This window comes from Danio rerio, chromosome 1 (genome assembly GCF_052040795.2).
Source record: "Danio rerio strain M-AB ecotype USA chromosome 1, GRCz13ab, whole genome shotgun sequence".
Classification (NCBI taxonomy): domain Eukaryota; kingdom Metazoa; phylum Chordata; class Actinopteri; order Cypriniformes; family Danionidae; genus Danio; species Danio rerio.
In genome coordinates this window covers 58826452-58845000 of record NC_141021.1, presented here as the reverse complement: position 1 = coordinate 58845000, position 18549 = coordinate 58826452, and the positions used below count along the sequence as shown (strand labels likewise).

Here is an 18549-nt window from a genome sequence, read left to right as displayed (position 1 = left end):
AGATCTTTAGGATCTTATAAACTAGAAATTCCAAGGGTTCAGTCAAAGCAGGGTGAATCAGCTTTCAGCCACTATGCCCCCCGCTGCTGGAATCAGCTTCCAGAAATGATCAGATGTGCTCCAACATTAGGCACATTCAAATCAAGACTGAACACACATCTGTTTAGCTGTGCCTTTACTGAATGAGCACTGTGCTGCGTCCGACAGATTGCACTATTATGCTTTTCGTTTTCTTTTTCATTCTTTTATAACCTATTTTAACACATTTTAAATTGTTTTTATCTGTTTTTAATCATTTTTATTGTCTGCATTTTATGTCCTTGACTTTTTTATTCCTGTTTATATAAAGCACTTTGAATTGTCACTGTGTATGAAATGTGCTATAGAAATAAACTTGCCTTGCCTTGCCTAAATGGCACCGTGGTATGTGCTAAAAGGTATCTTTCATGTTAAAAGGAGTTTTTGTCGTAATCATTTGCAAAGGCGATGCACAGAATTTCCCTTTTAGAAACCGTTTCTGTTTCTGCGACATTGCAGCAAAACAAACAGCATAAACTACAATGACAATGATCATCTCAGGCACTGAATATGGGCTTTATTCAGTGTTAAATGCTTCCAGTGTGAGTAATATAGTTTAACACCATTTTAAGTGACATTTATTGCTTTACTACTTAAAGAAGCAGCAGATAGTTCACCTCAGGTCTTAAAAATAAAATAATTAGCAAACGAATAATGAAAATGAATGCCAGTGACTCCAACAAAACCAAACCATAAGCATCACTACTCAATTTATGTACTTTTAATAAAGTTATTCGGGTTTAATGGGCATGGATTAGATTATAACTCTTACTAGTTCATTGAGAGTGAAGTGGCTCATATTTAATTGAATGATTGTAGTATTTAAATATTTCTGTCCTATTATGTTGCTGGAATCTTGTCTCATCCTGTGTAGCTATGACATGCTGTCACAGTTTGGACCGTTATAAACAGTGTTATAAATGTGACATTCAGGGTGCTTTCACACCTACACTTTTGTTTCGGAACCTGTCTCGTTTGCCCGGTTAGCCCGGTTCATTTGGCATATGTGAACAGGGCAATAGTGCTCTGATCCGCGCCAAAGTAATCGCTCCGAGATCGCTTGAATGAGGTGGTCTCGGCTCGATTGAAACGAACCCTGGAGCGGTTCGATTGCAGTAAGAAAGCGATCCGATCCGAGCGCGGTTATATCACAGTGTTTTATGCATATGTAATAGGCTTACGGCTATATGAAGAGAGAATTATTAGTAGGGCGGGAAGTTTTGCAAGTCTCCGGATGCCCTTAAACGAGTGATGATCTCCCGGTAATCTTGCGTCTCCCTCCCGGTCCTCAATTAGGCATCGTCGCGCACCCTTCTCACCCCTCCCCACCGCATCTCTCCTCAGACACGTCGCGCGCGCACCCTGTCAATCACCACCAAACCACCACCTCTCCTGACAGCTGAGCGGGACGCTGCAAAATAAACCCTGACACTCTGACCAATGTAAGCAGAGTTTACTCACACGTGACTTGTTTTAACTCTTTTAGTCCGATTAGAAACTTTGCAGTGTGAAAGCGAACCGCTCCAAGAGCAAAGAGTAACACTGTAACAATTGTAATCTCTGTTTCAGAACAACTGAATCGATTCACAGGTGTGAAAGCACCCTCAAATCTTGAAATGACGTTTTGCTCTAAATATGCAGTACATGCAACTTGAAATCCAGAGAAACTGATATGTCAAGTGGACCCTTTCCATAGCTGTACATGTGAAGCTTCACAGTATTCTTGTTATATCACTATAAAGCATATTATTGTTTGATTTGCATGCTATCTGCAGGGTAATGTGCGAGGGAAGGATGCGGACGCCTCTCTGACTGCGTTCGTCCTGATCGCCATGCAGGAAGGAAGTCAGATCTGTGCTCAATATGTTCAAGTAAGAGTGTGTTTTTCTCCATCAGCAGTGTGAGGCGTCTGTCAGGAGCTCACGTCAGTCTCTTTGTCAATGCTAGAATCTTCGAAGCAGTATGAATAAAGCTGTGGGTTACCTGACGCTGAGAATTCACACTCTCACCAGCCCTTATGCTGTCGCGATCAGCTCCTACGCTTTGGCTCATGCTGGAAAACTGAATAAAGTCATTCTGAGGAGCCACTCCACTGAAAGCAAAGGTCAGCAACATTACAGTAGTGGTAACATTAAAGTCCTGAGTTCAGGATTTAATAGTAGCACATAAACAGAAAAGGGATCTAGTTTGTGTATTTTTCCAAGTTAGTTGTACCAGAAGGCTACTGAATGGGTAATTATACATTTATATATTTTTATGATGTTTATAAAATTAAAAACTTATTTCATTCTAGCCAAAATAAAACAAAAGACTTTCTCCAGAAGAAAAAATATTATCAGACATACTGTGAAAATGTCCTTGCTCTGTTAAACATCATTCGGGAAATATAAAAAAATAAATAAATAAAAGGGGGGCGAATAATTCTGACTTCACCTGTATATTTAATTGTGAAGCATATTAACATCAACAAACAAATGTAGTGGCATCCCATGTTTATTTTAGATGGTGTTTATTGGCAAGTTCCCGGGTCGCAGCATCACTCTCTGGAGGCCACAGGTTACGCAGCGCTTGCGCTGGTGGCAGCTAAGGATTTCGAGAGCGCCGGGCAGGTGGTGCGCTGGCTGGGAAAGCAACAAACACGCTATGGAGGCTATGGCACTACTCAGGTATTTCATCAAGTGACAAACAAATGAGTAGGTGGGTGGACTGAGAATGGTCACATGGTCAAAACTAATAAAAGTTGACGAAAAACTTAAAAGGGGGGTGCATTTTTCCATGTTAAATGAGCTACTGTCCATTGTTGTTTAATGTGAACATGCTGATGATGGATGTGCATATCCATTACACTCACGTCTTTTGCAGTACTTGCACATGAGCATTGTGTTTAAAGATGACATGTCGAGTTAAAACTGCTTCAACATTTGCATGTTCCCAAACTATTTTGTTGTTGATGTTACCTGTCTGTTCAGGCCACCATCATTGTCTTCCAAGCCGTGGCTGAGTATCGCATTCAGGTCAAGAAGGAAGACATTTTTCTGAACCTAGACCTCGCTGTGCAGGAGAGATCAGAGAAAACCAAGATCTCCATAAGGCAGTCTAATCTGCCAGTTGCACGCACAGACAAGGTGCTGAGATACTGAATGAATGAACATTTGTGCATGTATTTATGGCTATTTGAGTGTTTGCATGTTTATGCATGCATTTATAAGTGTTTGTGCATGCATTTATGAATGAATGTGAGTGATTGTGGATGCTTTTGATTGTGTGTTTGGTCTTGCATTTGAATGTTTTTGCAGGCTTTTGAGTTTGTGCATGCATGTATGGCTATTTATGAATGCGAGTCATTATTGTGAATGCATTTGAGTGTTCTTGCATTTGAGTGACTGTGCATGCTTTTATGAATGTTTGTGCATGCATTTGTAAGTGTTTGCATGCATTTATGGGTATTTATGCATGTATGTGAGTCATTGTGCATGCAATTATAATTGATTGTGCATGCTTTTATGAGAGTTTGTGCATGCATTTATAAATGATTGTGCATGCTTTTATAAGTGTTTGAGCATGCATTTGAGTGGTTGAACATGTATTTGAGTGTTTCAGAAATGCTCAACCATTCAAATGCACGCTCAATGTTTGTACATTAATTAATGAGTGTATGTATTTGAGTGATTGTGCATCTTTTTTTACGAGTGCTTGCATGCATTTTTATGCATTTCTGAATGTTTTTGCATTCGTTTGAGTGTATGCATTCGAGTGATTTTGCATGCATTCATGGCTATTTGAGCGTTTGCATGTTTGTACTTGCATGTATAAGTGTTTGTTCATGCATTTATGGGTATTTATGCATGTCTTTGAATTATTGTGCATGCTTTTAAGTGTTTGTTCATGCATGTCTGTGTTTGTGCATGCATTTATAAGTGTTTGCATGCATATGGGTATTTATTCATGTATTTGAGTGTTTGTGCATGCTTTTTAAGTGTTTGTTCATACATTTGTGTGTTTGTGCAAGTTTTTGAGTGATTTTTGCATGCTTTTTGAGTGTTTATGCATTTATGGGTATTTATACATGCATGTAAATGTTTGAGCATGGATTCATTAGTGGCTTTGTTTTTTTAATGTTTATGCATTCTTTTGTTTGTGCATTTGTTTGAGTGTATACATCTATGAGTGTTTGTGCATACGTTTATGAGTGATTGTGCTTGCATTTATGAGTGTTTGAGCATGTATTTGAGTGTTTGAGCATTTCTGAATGTTTGTGCATTTGTTTATGAGTGTATGCATTTAGTGTATGTGTGTGAGTAAGTGTGCATGCATTTTCTTAATGTTTGTCTATTAATTTACAAGTGTCTGCATGCACAAACACTCATAAATGTATGCACATGTGCAATATTCCAGTGAACATTTAAACATTAAATACATCTGATTCACATCTTTGTGTTAAAGCCATCTTAAAAGTGTTTTCTTCATGGTCTGATTGCCACAGTTTGACATCACGAAGAGCTTCAACATCACAGCTCAGGGATCTGGGGTGGCCATGCTGTCGGTGAGTGTTCAATAAACGCTCCTAAAGTCTTCATCAGTATGTTGTTTTGTGTTAATGAGCTCTCTCTCCTTCTCTCAGGTCTTTTCTGTGTATTATGCTCTGCCTGAAGAGAACGAAAATGACTGTACTGCATTTGACCTCAGCGTGCAGATGGAGAAAGAGCCTGGCGGTGCGATTCATATCATGACAACCCAAATATAATGCAAACCATAATATAAGATTAGACCTTTTTTTGACCTTATTTTTCTATGTGTGATGTCCTATGAAGGAGTCCCTGAAACTTACAAGCTCACCATTGAGTATATGTGAGTATTAATATTTTATCTTGAAACAAGATCCACAAGAAATTCATAGTTTGGCCTTTTTTGATCTGTGGTCTTTTTTTCTCAAATGTCAAGAAATGCACCATATAAATGTTCAAAAGTTTAGCAATAATTTTAGATTATTAAGCAAGGAGAATGTATTAAATGTTGTTTTACATGGGATCATTTTGCCAGAGAAGATGTGAGGTATAGTGGTGAACTGCAAAATCAGCAAATATAAATATTTACAATGATGATTGATGTCAGTGTCGGTAGTTTGTAGTATGGGAAAACCTAACAGCATTCCTGGTTTTTACCCGGAGTCTCTCATATTTCAAAACAATCTCCCGCCACCCTCCCGTTTTGTTATTTCTCCCGGAAACCCCCCATAATTTTAATCATTTTCTGTCATTTTAATTCTCTAATTTAATGCAGTTTCAAGGACCAAAAAAGAAGCTCAACTATGACAATTTTAGACATCAGCCTGCTGACGGGGTTTAAAGTGGATGAACGTGACCTTGTAAAGGTAAAGAAACCGTATTGATGATAGTTCATTTGTAAAATCCTAAATAATAATGTTTAAAAATATGTAAATGATATTCAGTTGAAGTCAGAATTATTAGCCCCCCTGAAATTACAATATTTATAGATCTGTTTCAAGACACTTCTATACAACTTAAAGTGACATTTAAAGGCTTAACTAGGTTAATTAGGTTAACTAGGCAGGTTATTGTATAATGATGGTTTGTTCTGTAGACTATTAAAAAAAAAAAGCCTAAAGGGGCTAATAATTTTGTCTATAAAATGGTATTTAAAAATTTTTTTAAAACTGCTTTTATTCTTGTCGAAATAAAACAAATAAAACTTTCTCCTGAAGAAAAAATATTATCAGACATACTGTGAAAATTTCCTTGCTCTGTTAAACATCATTTGGGAAATATTAAAAAAGAGAAAAAAATCAAAGAGGGGGCGAATAATTCTGACTTCAACTGTATATCCACAAGGTCCCTGAAAATATTTAGCATCGAAAAGACTTTTTAAAAGACTAAACCTACTTGTCGTGAATACAGCCATGAAGTCTTTCTCAAAACTTATTTAATATATGCCCTCATTGTCACCAACAATACTTGATGTTCCTATGCCGAACAATTTAAACCTACCTACTTGTCATACAATTTCAAGCTTAGCATAATTACAAATTCATAAAATTAATCAAATAAGTTACCTTGACTTTTGGTTGTTTAGTTTGCTTATTTAAAGTCCACATGAGCTGGAACGTTCGGAGACATTTATATGTTGATGTACTTACAATTGAAACTTTTGAAATACAATTGAAATATTGAGTAGGAGGCGGGGCTTTCTTTTGCACATCATTTCCACACAGCAAACTAACAGTAAGAGTGAGGGTGTTAATATGCAGATTCTATGGAAACCCTCAGATTGAAGCCAATAGTCAGAATTTCATTAAAGATTACCAAAACAAACGCTCTTTTATTTATTTATTTATTTATTTTTTTCTGCAGACTGTTTCACGGATTAATTATTCACCTTAAGAATAACAATGTGAGCTTGCAAAACAAACATTGTATATTTTGATTTCAGGTGGACTTTAAGTAGTAGTCTTTAATATTTTAGATCATTTAAGAGAGAGAGAGAGAGAGAGAGAGAGAGAGTGTGTGTGTTTATGTGATTATCAGGACACAAATCTGTATAATGACAGGTTAGACACCGATAGTACAAGAAGGTGGTGAAATATGAGGACATTGTTGGTTTCTTCATTTGTCAGATATTTTATCAATCAAACAGAATTATTTGGCTTCAGAAAGTAAACCTACACAGTTTCCTGTGCAGGTTGAGTTGAGGGGTAGGGTGGGGTTAGGGCAATTTAAAATACAGTTTGTACAGTATAAAAACAATGGAAACCTATGTAATGTCCCCACAATTCACAAAAACAAACCTGTTAGTGTGTCAAATATTAAGTTTACTCACCCTCAAGTAGTTCCAAACCTTCATGAGTTACTTCTGAAAACAAAAGAAGATAACTTGAAGAATGTTGGAAACCAGCAGCCATTGACATTCCTACAGAAGAAGAAAAAATACTATGGAAATCAATGGAAACAAGTTTCAAACATTGTGGAAGTCAAACAGGTTTTCAGAATTTTCAGTTTTGGGTGAACGATCTGCACGTCATGGTTTTGCCAAGTATGATGTGATCTTGGATTAACGTCTATGTTGATCCTGGAACATCTTTTTTTGTTGGAAAATAAATTTCATACCAATTCCCTACCCATAAACCCAACCATAACTGTAAATTATTCCCAAAATCAGAGGAGAATAATAGTTGGATAACACTCTTGTACTGTAGATGTGCATAAACCTAACCTAAACCTAAACTGTAAACATATCCCTTAATTCTGATTGGCTGATTGAAATGTTGTTCCAGGATCAACATAGATGTTCATTCAGGAACATGTCCTACCTGGTGAAATTAGGTTGGGGTGAAAAATCCTCTTTTAAATTCCTATAATGGACATTTTTATACATGAACTTTGATGTTACACCTATTTCTCCTGATTTGACCACCAGTTATCCACTGGTAAGGACCGCTACATTCAGAGCTTTGAGCTGAACAAGGAGCTGTCAGAGCGAGGATCTCTTATCATCTACATTGATCGGGTAAAACCACAATATAAAGAGCAGATGATTGCCTTTGCGTCTCCATTGAGTGCTTTTCATAATTAGACTTTCTGCTTTAATGTGCCTCCAGGTTTCTAATAAAGAGAAGGAAAGGCTTGTCTTCAGGATGCAGAAGATTAATGAAGTGGGAATGTTGCAGCCGGTCGGCATCACTATATATGAATACAACACTCCAGGTGCCCAATCTCCTGTCAAACACACCAATAAACAACTTTCATCTAGAACAGGGGTCTCCTACACTAGCAGACATGATTTCAAGTAGCTCAAACCAAGACTAAAATTTCATCCAGTCAGGAAACTAACACATAACGGTGTTCCACTGGCTCCAATGCATACTGGAGCTAAACCGTCAGGATATTTACTTATTTTAATATAGAAAAAGAAATTAATTGACATTATAACACAACAAACAATGGGAAATCAGCATGCGTGGTCACACATGGTCTTCTGCCTTCTTCCTCCTGGGCTTTATCATCAATGTCACAAGGGTCAAAGTTGATTGTCAGATTCATATGTCAATTTTTTTTATAGACCTTTTTCTTGGAACGCAAAATTACCTATTATGCTTTGCGTGTATGCGCTAGGAGAATGCGAAGAACTTCCGGTCGGCAGCTGATGCGTGTAAACAGTCACATTTGGACAGCTTTGAAACGATGGTTTTAATCTATTTTACCTGCTTTTATCCTCTTTGAACTAATACTGTTGTCCATCAGCAGCATCTCCTGGACTGATCATTTAGAGAAATGCGATCTAATAGGATGGAAAACAGCTGCTGTGAGGCGTTTTCCCCTCGTTGTCAGACGGCATCTTCTGCGGTTTAAATGAAGCCTCGTCATCGCTAAAATCAACATTTTCTCTTTATTTCAAATATATAACCAGCCCAAACAAATGTAATTCACCAAAATGTGATGAAAACAACACACGAAATAAAACACAAATGGCTCGCCATTAGAATGAACAGCAAATCAGCCAGCAGAGGATCAATAACAGGCTTTTAAATTGCACGAGTTTCATACCTGTTAAGTTTCATGCCAGTACTCTGGTTTGCTCTCTCTCTCTCTCTCTCTCTGTGTGTGTGCGCGCGCGTGTGTGTGTGTGTGTGTGTTAAAGAGCCGCTGACCCTAGTAGCAAAGAATTCTGGCCCAGATTTGGCATAAAGCTGGCACAGCAGGCATTCATCCGGCACTGGCATACAGCATGTGGGCCAAACATGGCCCGGGTTTGGCAGAGGTGGCACCGTCTTTAAGGCGGCACACAAGATTTGGGCCAGATGAAAAATGTAGTATTTGGCCCAGATTTAAAAATTTGAAAAGTGGGCCATGTGAGTTTGGCCAGTGTTGACCCACATTTAAAATACACTAAAATCAATTTTGAGTAAAGAAAAAAAATTCTACCAATCAGGTCACTTTGAGAAAAAGCATGCCCATAGTGTGTCTAAAGCGCATCACTCCACGCGTTTATCAATTTCATTGCAATCGTGACACACCAACCTATCTGGCCCAGTTCAGGCCCAGTTATGAGTTAATTACTTGGCTGAGACTTGGCCCAGATATGGTCCATGTTTGGCCCTTGTCTGGAAGCCAGATTTGGTCCAGTCATGTACCGTAATTCACTGCGGCATGTGGGCCAAGCAAGACCTGATTGTGTGGGCCAGAGAAATTTTGCTATGTGGGGAGCTAACAGCTGACAGGCCGGGAACGCACACACACACTGTATTTCTGACGGCAGACACGTGAACTAGGAGAATGTTTTTCTCGTATTTCTGATGCGCTTGAACCACATGACAGATTATAACGGCTTTAACAGACACATTTCTAAGTTGTGTTTTACCAAAACACTCTGTTATCCATTAAAAACGTTATTGAAACCGATTTTCCGAGCGCAAATTACCAGTTGTACACGCTGTAAACGGAAGTTTTTAGCATTCTACCGGAAGACGCTGGTCGCTATGGCGCCCTCCATGCATAAAAAGGTCTATAGACTAGAGCTCTTCGAATGTGAGATTACATCATCGTCTAATCCTGTTAGAAAGTGTTTTAAAGTGTTTGAAAGTGTTTTATGCACAACACTGTGTTTGTTATGAAAAAAACATTAAATGCTTGTGGTAATCTTCACTCTAAAATTTGATTTGATTATTTAAAATGTGTGTGCTTTCGGTTTCATTTTCACTGCTAAGTGCTGTTCATACTTTCTGTGTGGCTCCCAAAAGATCACTCTGTGCCACAAACTGAAGGTTATTCACAACTTTATTACCTGTTAATCACAGCATATGCAGGTTCTGCCTACTTAAGTAGACGCACGCGTCTATCATCAAGAAGGGCACACACCCACCCCCTCTCTGGTAACAGCTCACAGTCAGCAGCTCACAACAGTGATATCACGGCCGCGAATACATCATTACAAGAAGACAGAAATGGCATGTTTGGGTGAATTATATCTTATAAATACAGCATGTGATTTTTTTAACATCATTTGGAGGTGTGAGCAACATATGTAAAACAGTGTGAAGACTTGTGCGGCCGCCTTTGCTTTTCTCCTGAACTTGAAAATATGATTGACAGAATCGTAGAAATGCTGGATTAAAATCGTCTAGGGGGTCGAATCGAGATTGCAATCTTTTTTTTCGATTAATTTTGCAGCTCTAAAACACATTATTCTATTTGACCATGTGACCTCACTGTTTTGGGCATATACTGATCTTCTGTACTGTAATATTTTGACAGATAAGCGCTGTGTGAAGTTCTACCATCCTTTTAAGACAGGAGGTGCGCTGAACAGACTGTGCAGTGATGAGCTGTGCCAGTGTGCTGAAGGTACTCTCATTTATTTACTTTCTCATAATAAAAATACTATATTTATTAACGTGTATATATATATGTATGTATATATATGTATATATGTATGTATATATATGTATGTATATATATATGTATGTATATGTATGTATATATATATATAAATATATATATATATATATATATATATATATATATATATATAAATATATATGTGTGTGTGTGTATATGTATATGTGTGTGTGTGTGTATATATATATATATATATATATATATATATATATATATATATATATATATATATATATATATATATATATGTATGTATATATATATATATATATATATATATATATATATATATATAAATATATATGTGTGTGTGTGTATACATGTGTGTGTGTGTGTGTGTGTGTGTGGGTATATATATATATATATATATATATATATATATATATATATATATATATATATATATATATATATATATATATATATATATAAATAATTGGCTTTTTAGGCGATTGCATGGCGCTCAATAATGCTAATGCACTATTTATGTTTCTCTGACCACTTTTTGAGCATTGCACTGACAAAGAAATTACCAGCTTAAATTCTGAACCGTCAGCCCCAGTTTTTGAGCTCATAAAAAGTGCAAATGATTAATCAATTTACTTATTGTTTCTACAGAGTTTTGTTCCATTTAATAAATTGGCACCTTTCGAAATCAAGTCAAAATTAAGCAAAAAGCACCAAAAATGTGCTTCGACCTTTTACCTACAAACTGCAGTCAAATGTATACTGAAGTGCATTTTTGGGGGCGTTTGTGTGGTAAGATGAACACTAGAGGGCAATAACTTTTGTTCCTTTTTAAAAATTGATATTTACAGGGACCATTTTTTGATGTGTAAATAAATATTTTGCTACAGTTCTTGCACATCATCAAATAAATACCACAAAACTGCTTAAAGCTGTCTACTGTTTGTCATGCTGTGTTCACACCAGATGCGGAACAAGCGGATAAATCCCGATATTTGCACGTAAATAGCCATGTGAACATTTGAGTTTACTTGCTTCATTCGTGCGTCAAACCTCACCTGCATTAAATCCACTTCATTCGAGCGTCAAATTCACTTCAGAACAGACGTGGATTTGCATGATGGGCAGGGCTTCTGTCTGCCTGGTGACTCTAGCTTCAATGCTAAATTGCTAACATGGATCTTATTAAGAAAATAACGGTGTTTATGTGCTTTATGAAGGCTGAAAAACAGTGTTGATACATTTAGACTCGTGTCTGCTAGATCCTTTCAGAGGTGCACCCAGCTCTGTGAGCTCAAACTCCTCCAGAAACTGAACCTGGATGATGGAGGCTTTCAGTGCAGCTTCTGACTGAGCTGAGCCCGGGTAGATGAACTGTTGTCGGTGTCAGCTGGAGGATTTACCTCGGGATACCAACAGGTGCTACATCATGAACATGCCCCCACAAGAGCAAGCTTGATTGGTTAACGCGGCCCAAATATCCGCTTCAAAGTTCAAACGCGCAAAACGTTCAATTTGCGCATATCGTGCCATTCGCTTCACGCGTATCGCACCGCAGGATGTCTATTTGCACGTTTGCATTGACTTAACATGTAAATCACTCGCGCTTGACGCTCCTTCCGCGTCTGGTGTGAACACAGGCGACACAAATGCGTTTCCCGATGCTATCTAACTGCAAATTGGCCAACTTTTTGCATGTAGCTCATTTTGACATAATGTAAAATCAAGATAAAACTACATGGTCACAGTACACGTTTCTCCTACATCTGCATTGATTGGGTTTAGCTCAATGGTTTGCTAGCTGATCTCTACAATTGCTGCTCTCTCCTAGATGTGTACAAGAAAGTGTATATGAAATGTACAGCACAATGTACCCTAAGCAATGCATTTCAGACTCACAATAATGTTGACTGCGCCCTCTGGTGGATTTGTCATCTGAAATGTACAACAAAACGTTTCGCTAAAATGTAGGCTGAAGCACATTTTCAATAAACCTGAAAAATCATGTTGAGACATGTAAAAGTGGTAAACATTTGAAATATCCTAACAGAGAAGTGCAGTTTGCAAAGGAATGAACACATTGACGAAGACCTGCGGGATGAAAAAGCCTGTGAAAATCAAGTGGAGTACGGTAAACACCCAGAATACTTTGTGTTTGTATAAAATATAGTATCATCAAAGAATGTTTGTTTGATCTGGTTGTATCTCAGGACTTTGTCCGTAGTTCTCACCTGTTTTTTTGTTTTGTATATAATCAAGTAATGCATTTGTGTTGTAGTCTATAAAACCAGGGTGGTGGACACGAGCTTCTCTCTGCACGCAGACATTTATAGCATGAACATAGAGCATGTGCTGAAGGAAGGTAAGATTTTCCAAGAAGTTCTTTTTCAGATTTTCTTTGTCAGTAGTGATATTCTGTCCACATATTTTCTCCTATATTACATTTTCGGATATTAATACCCATCACCAATTTCACAGAAAGTGACAGATTTGTTTTTGTTTTGTTTTTTTGTATTGACCTTATTCTGAAATGCGGAAGTGCGCCTGTTTTCGCGATTGTCTTAGAACTTCCGTTTCAGTCGCCTATGGGAGAAATGACTAGGAATAATAAACGGCAAAAAACGGTCAAACTACTTGCTCTACAAACAAATGTTTGCATGACTATACAGACCAAGTAGAATAATATAACAAGGAAATATCAGTTTGCAACATCAAACAGAGAAACGAGCAGTTTTTAATGTCTAAAAATGAATGGAAGTGAATAAGACCGGAAGTCTCGTGCCAAAAAGATTCAAATGGCAGCGTCCGCTCGTCTGCGGAGAATAAGGTCAATAACATATTATGGAAATATGATTTAATCATTTGATATTCTCATTTTTTGCATAAGCTAACTTTTATTCTGAAACATTTCTACTCCTGTGAGATTTATTGAAGAAAAATGCAATAGGATGCAAAATAATGCAATGTCAATATGCAATTATGGATATTTTTTCATCACCAAAGCATAACCAAACTTCACAGAAGTCACCAAAAAACATTATTTATGCTCCCCCACCCCTTTAACTTTTAAGAGATATTTTGAAGAATGTTAGAAACACCATTTACTGCCATAGTAGAAAAAACTAATGCTATGGATGTCAATAGCCCCTTTAACACATACAGACCTTTCAGGAAAATTACAGGCAATTTTCCGGAAAGGTCTGTATGTGTGAACAGGCCCTTTTTGAAAATACCCGTAAGTTCGTTCTGGCTATTTTCCAGAAAGAGAAGTTGTAACATTACCGGTAATTTGTCGGAATGCTGCGCTGTGTGAGCCCTGAAGGAAGATTTTTGGAAAGAGCGCGTGCACGTCTAGAACGTGTTTACGTGAAAACCTTTGAATATTTTCCCAGACACATTTAGCTGCTAGCTAGTCAGATAAGGTTTATATGTTCATCTTAATGCCAGCTGTGTAAATAATTATCGATAAGATGCTTATGATAATCCGTTGCTTGTTTACCTTCAAGCTTTGCGTGTGCCCGTGAAACAGCCCGTGAGCGCCAGCACACACATACATGTACATCTCGACATGCAAAAGTGTTTTTCTATATGTTTTCATCAGAGTTGTTTACAAACTCTGTGGATGGATCGGTATTTGTGATGTAGTCAAATGTTGACAAATACAAGCGCAGCCGTTTAGAGGTCATTTCTGGTTAATGATGTCAGAATTTACCGGTATTTTGGAGTGTATGTATGAATGGTCTTTTCCCAAAAAATTACATAACGTCCTCGCCTGTGTGAACAGCGCTTTTTTGAATCTACCGGTAAAGTCGTTCCGTAAATTTTCCAGATTTACCGTTATCACTGTGTGAAAGAGGCTAGTGACTAACATTTCAAACATTCTTCCAAATCTCTTAACGTCTTAAACCATTCATTTATTGCACACTGTAATCCTTTATGCACATCTGCAATATTTCTATATTGCGCAGCCCTAGTATTGACAAACTAGACCTGAGATAGTTTATTATGATTCTTCATCAGTGACTTTCTCCAATGCATTGTCTTCATCCGTAAATGCTTGTTTCATGTTTGTAGGCACCGATCACGATGCGTTTGGGAAAATCAGGTCGTTCTTGTCTCATCCAAACTGCAGAGAGTTCCTGAAATTTGAAAAGGGCAAGACGTACCTGATCATGGGCCAGACCAAAACCCTTCCCAGGATTGGCGGAAAGTATGACAGCTGGAGGATAATTTTAATTTTACCTTTATTTTGGAATTGTCTGATCTTGGCACTCTAGTTATTACAAAGTACATCTGGGTTTCCATCTTAACATGAAGTGAATCTATTGAAAGTTTGGAAAAGAAGAAGAAAAAATTCCAAATGCAAATTTTGTGCATTTCTATTAACTTGTAAGAGTGGATGACTGTAGTATTGGTAACCTAGCAACCAACAGTAAGCAAGGCAGTCATAATGGTAAGTTATGTATGCAGGGGCGCCCCCAAGGGGTGGCCAAAGGTGGCCATGGCCAGCGCTATGGAAACTCTGGCCACCCCTGTGGCCACCCTAGTATGATTTAGTTGTAGATATTATTTTAAATTTTCTTACATAAAATCACAATATTTCAATAAATGAATAAAATGCAGCTACTAAATTATTGTGGATTGATTGGCCCCACCGACGTTGCTGATTCACTACCCCTCTCTCTTTAAGCATGCGCTAACTAGATGTTTGACTGTTAGGCTATTCTGGGTGCATTTCGGAGATTAAGTGCTGACATTCAGCCACAACAGATACACTGACTTTACCACAACAATTTCAAGTTCACCTTACTTTTTTTTTTTTAATTAAGGATGAAGTTTTAAACTAAACATAATTAGTTGAAACGAAATACAACTTTGAGTGCATGAGATTGTACTTTATAAATTCTTCTTAATTATTATGATTAAATTATTATTAATTTTTTTATTAAGAAATTATTTTTTTCAATATGTATTTATTTTTTTATCTGATTGAAAACCAAAAATCTCCCAAAATAAATAAATGCATTTTGAAATCAGCTTTTCAGAGTTTAGTTTATTTAGCACCTTCATTTTTTTGCCGGTTTACTTGAGAGGGCCAAAAATCCTAATGATTTTGTGAATGTATTTAACAAAAAGATACATCAATAGAGGAAGCTGTATTAATAATATTGTGGCTCAAAAAGGAATATGGATAAAATCTATTATAGGGTCTGTATAGTGAGTGTGTGAAATGTCTTGTGTTCAGATTGCTCATTTGTTTGTGTTTTTAAACCAAATATATTGATTTTTATTTGGTTTGCAAATTTACTTGCAAAATTTATTTCGAGGAATAAATTTCAATATTTTAAGAGTAATTAATTTAATTAATTAAAGCCACATTATTTCATTTACCAGAAGAAAAAAAAAACATTTCACAGAATTCATAATGTTTGTGTACCACCCTAAGATTTTGTGTGGCCTCAAATGGCCACCCCTAAGAAAATTTTTGCCACTGTATGCATGGTAGTTGTAATGTTTGCTACAATAGAGTTTACATAAAGTGAGCATAAAACTCTCTATTAGAAAATAGATTTTTTTAGAAACTTGCGCATTTTGAAGTATCGCATGAGAAACAAATGATGAAAATGAAGGCTGATGGAAACCCACTTAGTGGCACATTTACTTTTTGAACCTAAATTGTCAAATGGCTAATATCTTTTATGGATTCTCCTAATGAAGCGTATTCCTACTCTTCTTAGGCTGCGGTACCACTTGGGTGAAGACACTTGGATTGAATACTGGCCGACAGATACAGAGGGCCAGACGCCAAAGTATAGGAAAAAGTATATCGGCATTTCCTCACTCGCCAACAAGCTTGAAAGAGTTGGCTGCTCCACATAAACCTGTTTCTGAGCTGAAATGACTTTGTTAATCTATTACCGCATTACAGCCATTTCTTTGCTTTTACTTCTAATGTATTTCTGGCTTTGTTAGCAATTATTGGCAATTAGTACATTCAGTTTGCACAGTTAAACTGGTTCCATCCTTTAATTATGTTCCAGAAACCATGTTAGATTTTGAGTTGCTGGAAATATTGTTTATTTAAATTTAGGGTCGTGAATAAGCATAAAACAATTTGGATGCTCTGTTTTGTAAAACAGGCATGCTGAATGTCCATAAAGTTTGTGATGTTCAATTTGGCCAGCTAACTTTTTTTGAAGGCATATAATTAATTTAATTTAAGTACAGTGTAGTTTACATCAGTTTAACACAAACAGTCATTATTGTCTTTTCATTTACACTTATGCATTTGGCAGATGCTTTTATCCAAAGTAATTTCAAGTGTGGTGATGGCATACTCTTTCACATCAGAAATATGACCCACAACATTAGTATCAAACCTAAATTTTGGACATAACAAGGGTTAACCTAGTACCTGTCAACTAAAATGTAATCATGTGAAACCACTAGTCAAATAAAAGTTGCAACACAAAATGTCTACTGTGTTGTCTTATTTTTTTTCCAGATTTCTGATGCATGATTATGGTATATTAACTGTATTTCTTTTTTTTATAATGTCTGGAACATTAAAGCTTTCATCACGTTACAAAGATGAGTGAGCTATTGTACTTATGATCTACTGTACGTATTTCAGGAGTTATTAATAAAACAACTTCAGTACTTATGGAAACTAAATAAAAATTTTCCACCGTTCCAAACCCAACTATATGACTATATACAAGCAAACATAATATAGCAGTTAAATATAATTAGACCATATGCATTTATGTTACCGGTTAAAGAGATTTCAGTATTTAGAAAGCTTGTGAGTCTGCATAGATGCTGGAAGAATTATATTTTAGAGAGTCTGTTTTTTTTAATCAATCAAAATATGGTCTATTATAATATTATGTTATTATAACATATTATTTATTATTAATATATACAGTTGCAATCAGAATTATAACCCCCCCCCCCCCTGAATTATTAGTCCCCCTGTTTATTTTGCCCCCCAAATTCTGTTTAACAGAGAGATTTTTTCCAACACATTTCTAGACATAATAGTTTTAATAAGTCATTTCTAATTACTGATATATTTTATCTTTGCCATGATGACAGTTAATAATACTTTATTAGATATTTTGCAAAGCACATCTATACAGATTTAAGTGACATTTAAAGGCTCAACAAGGTTAATTAGTCTACAGAAAAAACCATCATTATACAACTTGCCGGATTACCCTATCCTGCCTAGTTAACCTATCAAAAAATCTATAGCTTAAGGGGGCTAATAATTTTAAACCTTAAAATGGTATTAAATTTTTTTTAAAACTGCTTTCATTTTAGCCGAAATAAAACAAATAATACTTTGTCCAGAAGAACATTTTTTTAGACATACTGTGAAAATTTCCTTGCTCTGTTAAACATCATTTCGGAAATATTAAAAAAAGAAATACAATTAAAAGGGGGTTTAATTATTCGGATTGCAATATATTATTATAATATTATAATATATTCTTTTTTTTTAAAATAAATAAATGAAAAGGACTTTTGACATCAGCGTAAACACAACTAGCTGAAAAAATTCCCTGATTAATCAATAGATGGGCGTACTTACCAAAGGTTGCATTTGTTTATGTAGGTCATTTACTGGAAACCCCACAGCAGTGAACTCTGTTCTTTACCACAGACTGCTCAAGAAGACTCCTTTTCTGTTTAAAGTCCCTCACAAAGACTTGCGTTATAAATATAGGATTCCTTCATATACAATAGCTTCAACCAGACTAGCAAATACACTAAAGGACGGTTATTTCAAATTACACCTGCGCGCGCTTTAAAGCAGGGAGAGTTTTGATTGGCTGTCAAGTGTTTTTGCCGTTAATCAGCTGAAATGTTATTCAGAGTGTTTATGATTGTCTATTGTATAAAAACATCACGGTTATCGTGTGATAGGAGTGTTTATCTCTAGCATGTGTGGATGTCTGTCTTCTGGTGTAAGTTTTGTGATATATATCCGCCTTTAGGGAAGAAATGAAACGAAAAACATTCGTTGTGTACGTTAGTCACATTGGATAGGTCTATCTGGATACATACGTTAACTGCTGGACGCTTTATC

The 18549-nt window shown here is 36.4% G+C and overlaps 1 protein-coding gene and 1 long non-coding RNA gene across 3 annotated transcripts in view; one reads left to right on the top strand and one right to left on the bottom strand.

The window, feature by feature from the left end:
* c3a.5 (complement C3a, tandem duplicate 5) overlaps positions 1-16928 on the top strand; it is a 42408-nt gene extending 25480 nt beyond the window's left edge. The window contains exons 27-41 of the mRNA XM_087237790.1: positions 1854-1949; positions 2026-2182; positions 2581-2744; positions 3048-3203; positions 4562-4621; positions 4700-4790; positions 4890-4926; positions 5359-5449; positions 7510-7599; positions 7691-7796; positions 10344-10433; positions 12505-12585; positions 12733-12816; positions 14529-14664; positions 16193-16928. Of these exons, the coding sequence (XP_087093916.1) occupies positions 1854-1949; positions 2026-2182; positions 2581-2744; positions 3048-3203; positions 4562-4621; positions 4700-4790; positions 4890-4926; positions 5359-5449; positions 7510-7599; positions 7691-7796; positions 10344-10433; positions 12505-12585; positions 12733-12816; positions 14529-14664; positions 16193-16334 (1581 nt within the window). The 3' untranslated portion in view covers positions 16335-16928. The remainder of the gene's footprint in view (positions 1-1853; positions 1950-2025; positions 2183-2580; positions 2745-3047; positions 3204-4561; positions 4622-4699; positions 4791-4889; positions 4927-5358; positions 5450-7509; positions 7600-7690; positions 7797-10343; positions 10434-12504; positions 12586-12732; positions 12817-14528; positions 14665-16192) is intronic.
* On the bottom strand, positions 4502-18539 carry LOC147847060 (uncharacterized). Of its 2 annotated transcripts, XR_015477257.1 has the most exons (3): positions 18052-18521; positions 13673-14776; positions 13336-13618 (listed from the first exon to the last, which is right to left on the bottom strand). It is a non-coding gene; the product is annotated as an uncharacterized LOC147847060 (long non-coding RNA). The 2 variants fall into 2 exon arrangements; XR_015477256.1 differs by lacking the exons at positions 13336-13618; positions 13673-14776 and adding an exon at positions 4502-7002 and having other exon boundaries at positions 18052-18539.
* Positions 18540-18549: the final 10 nt, after the last annotated feature.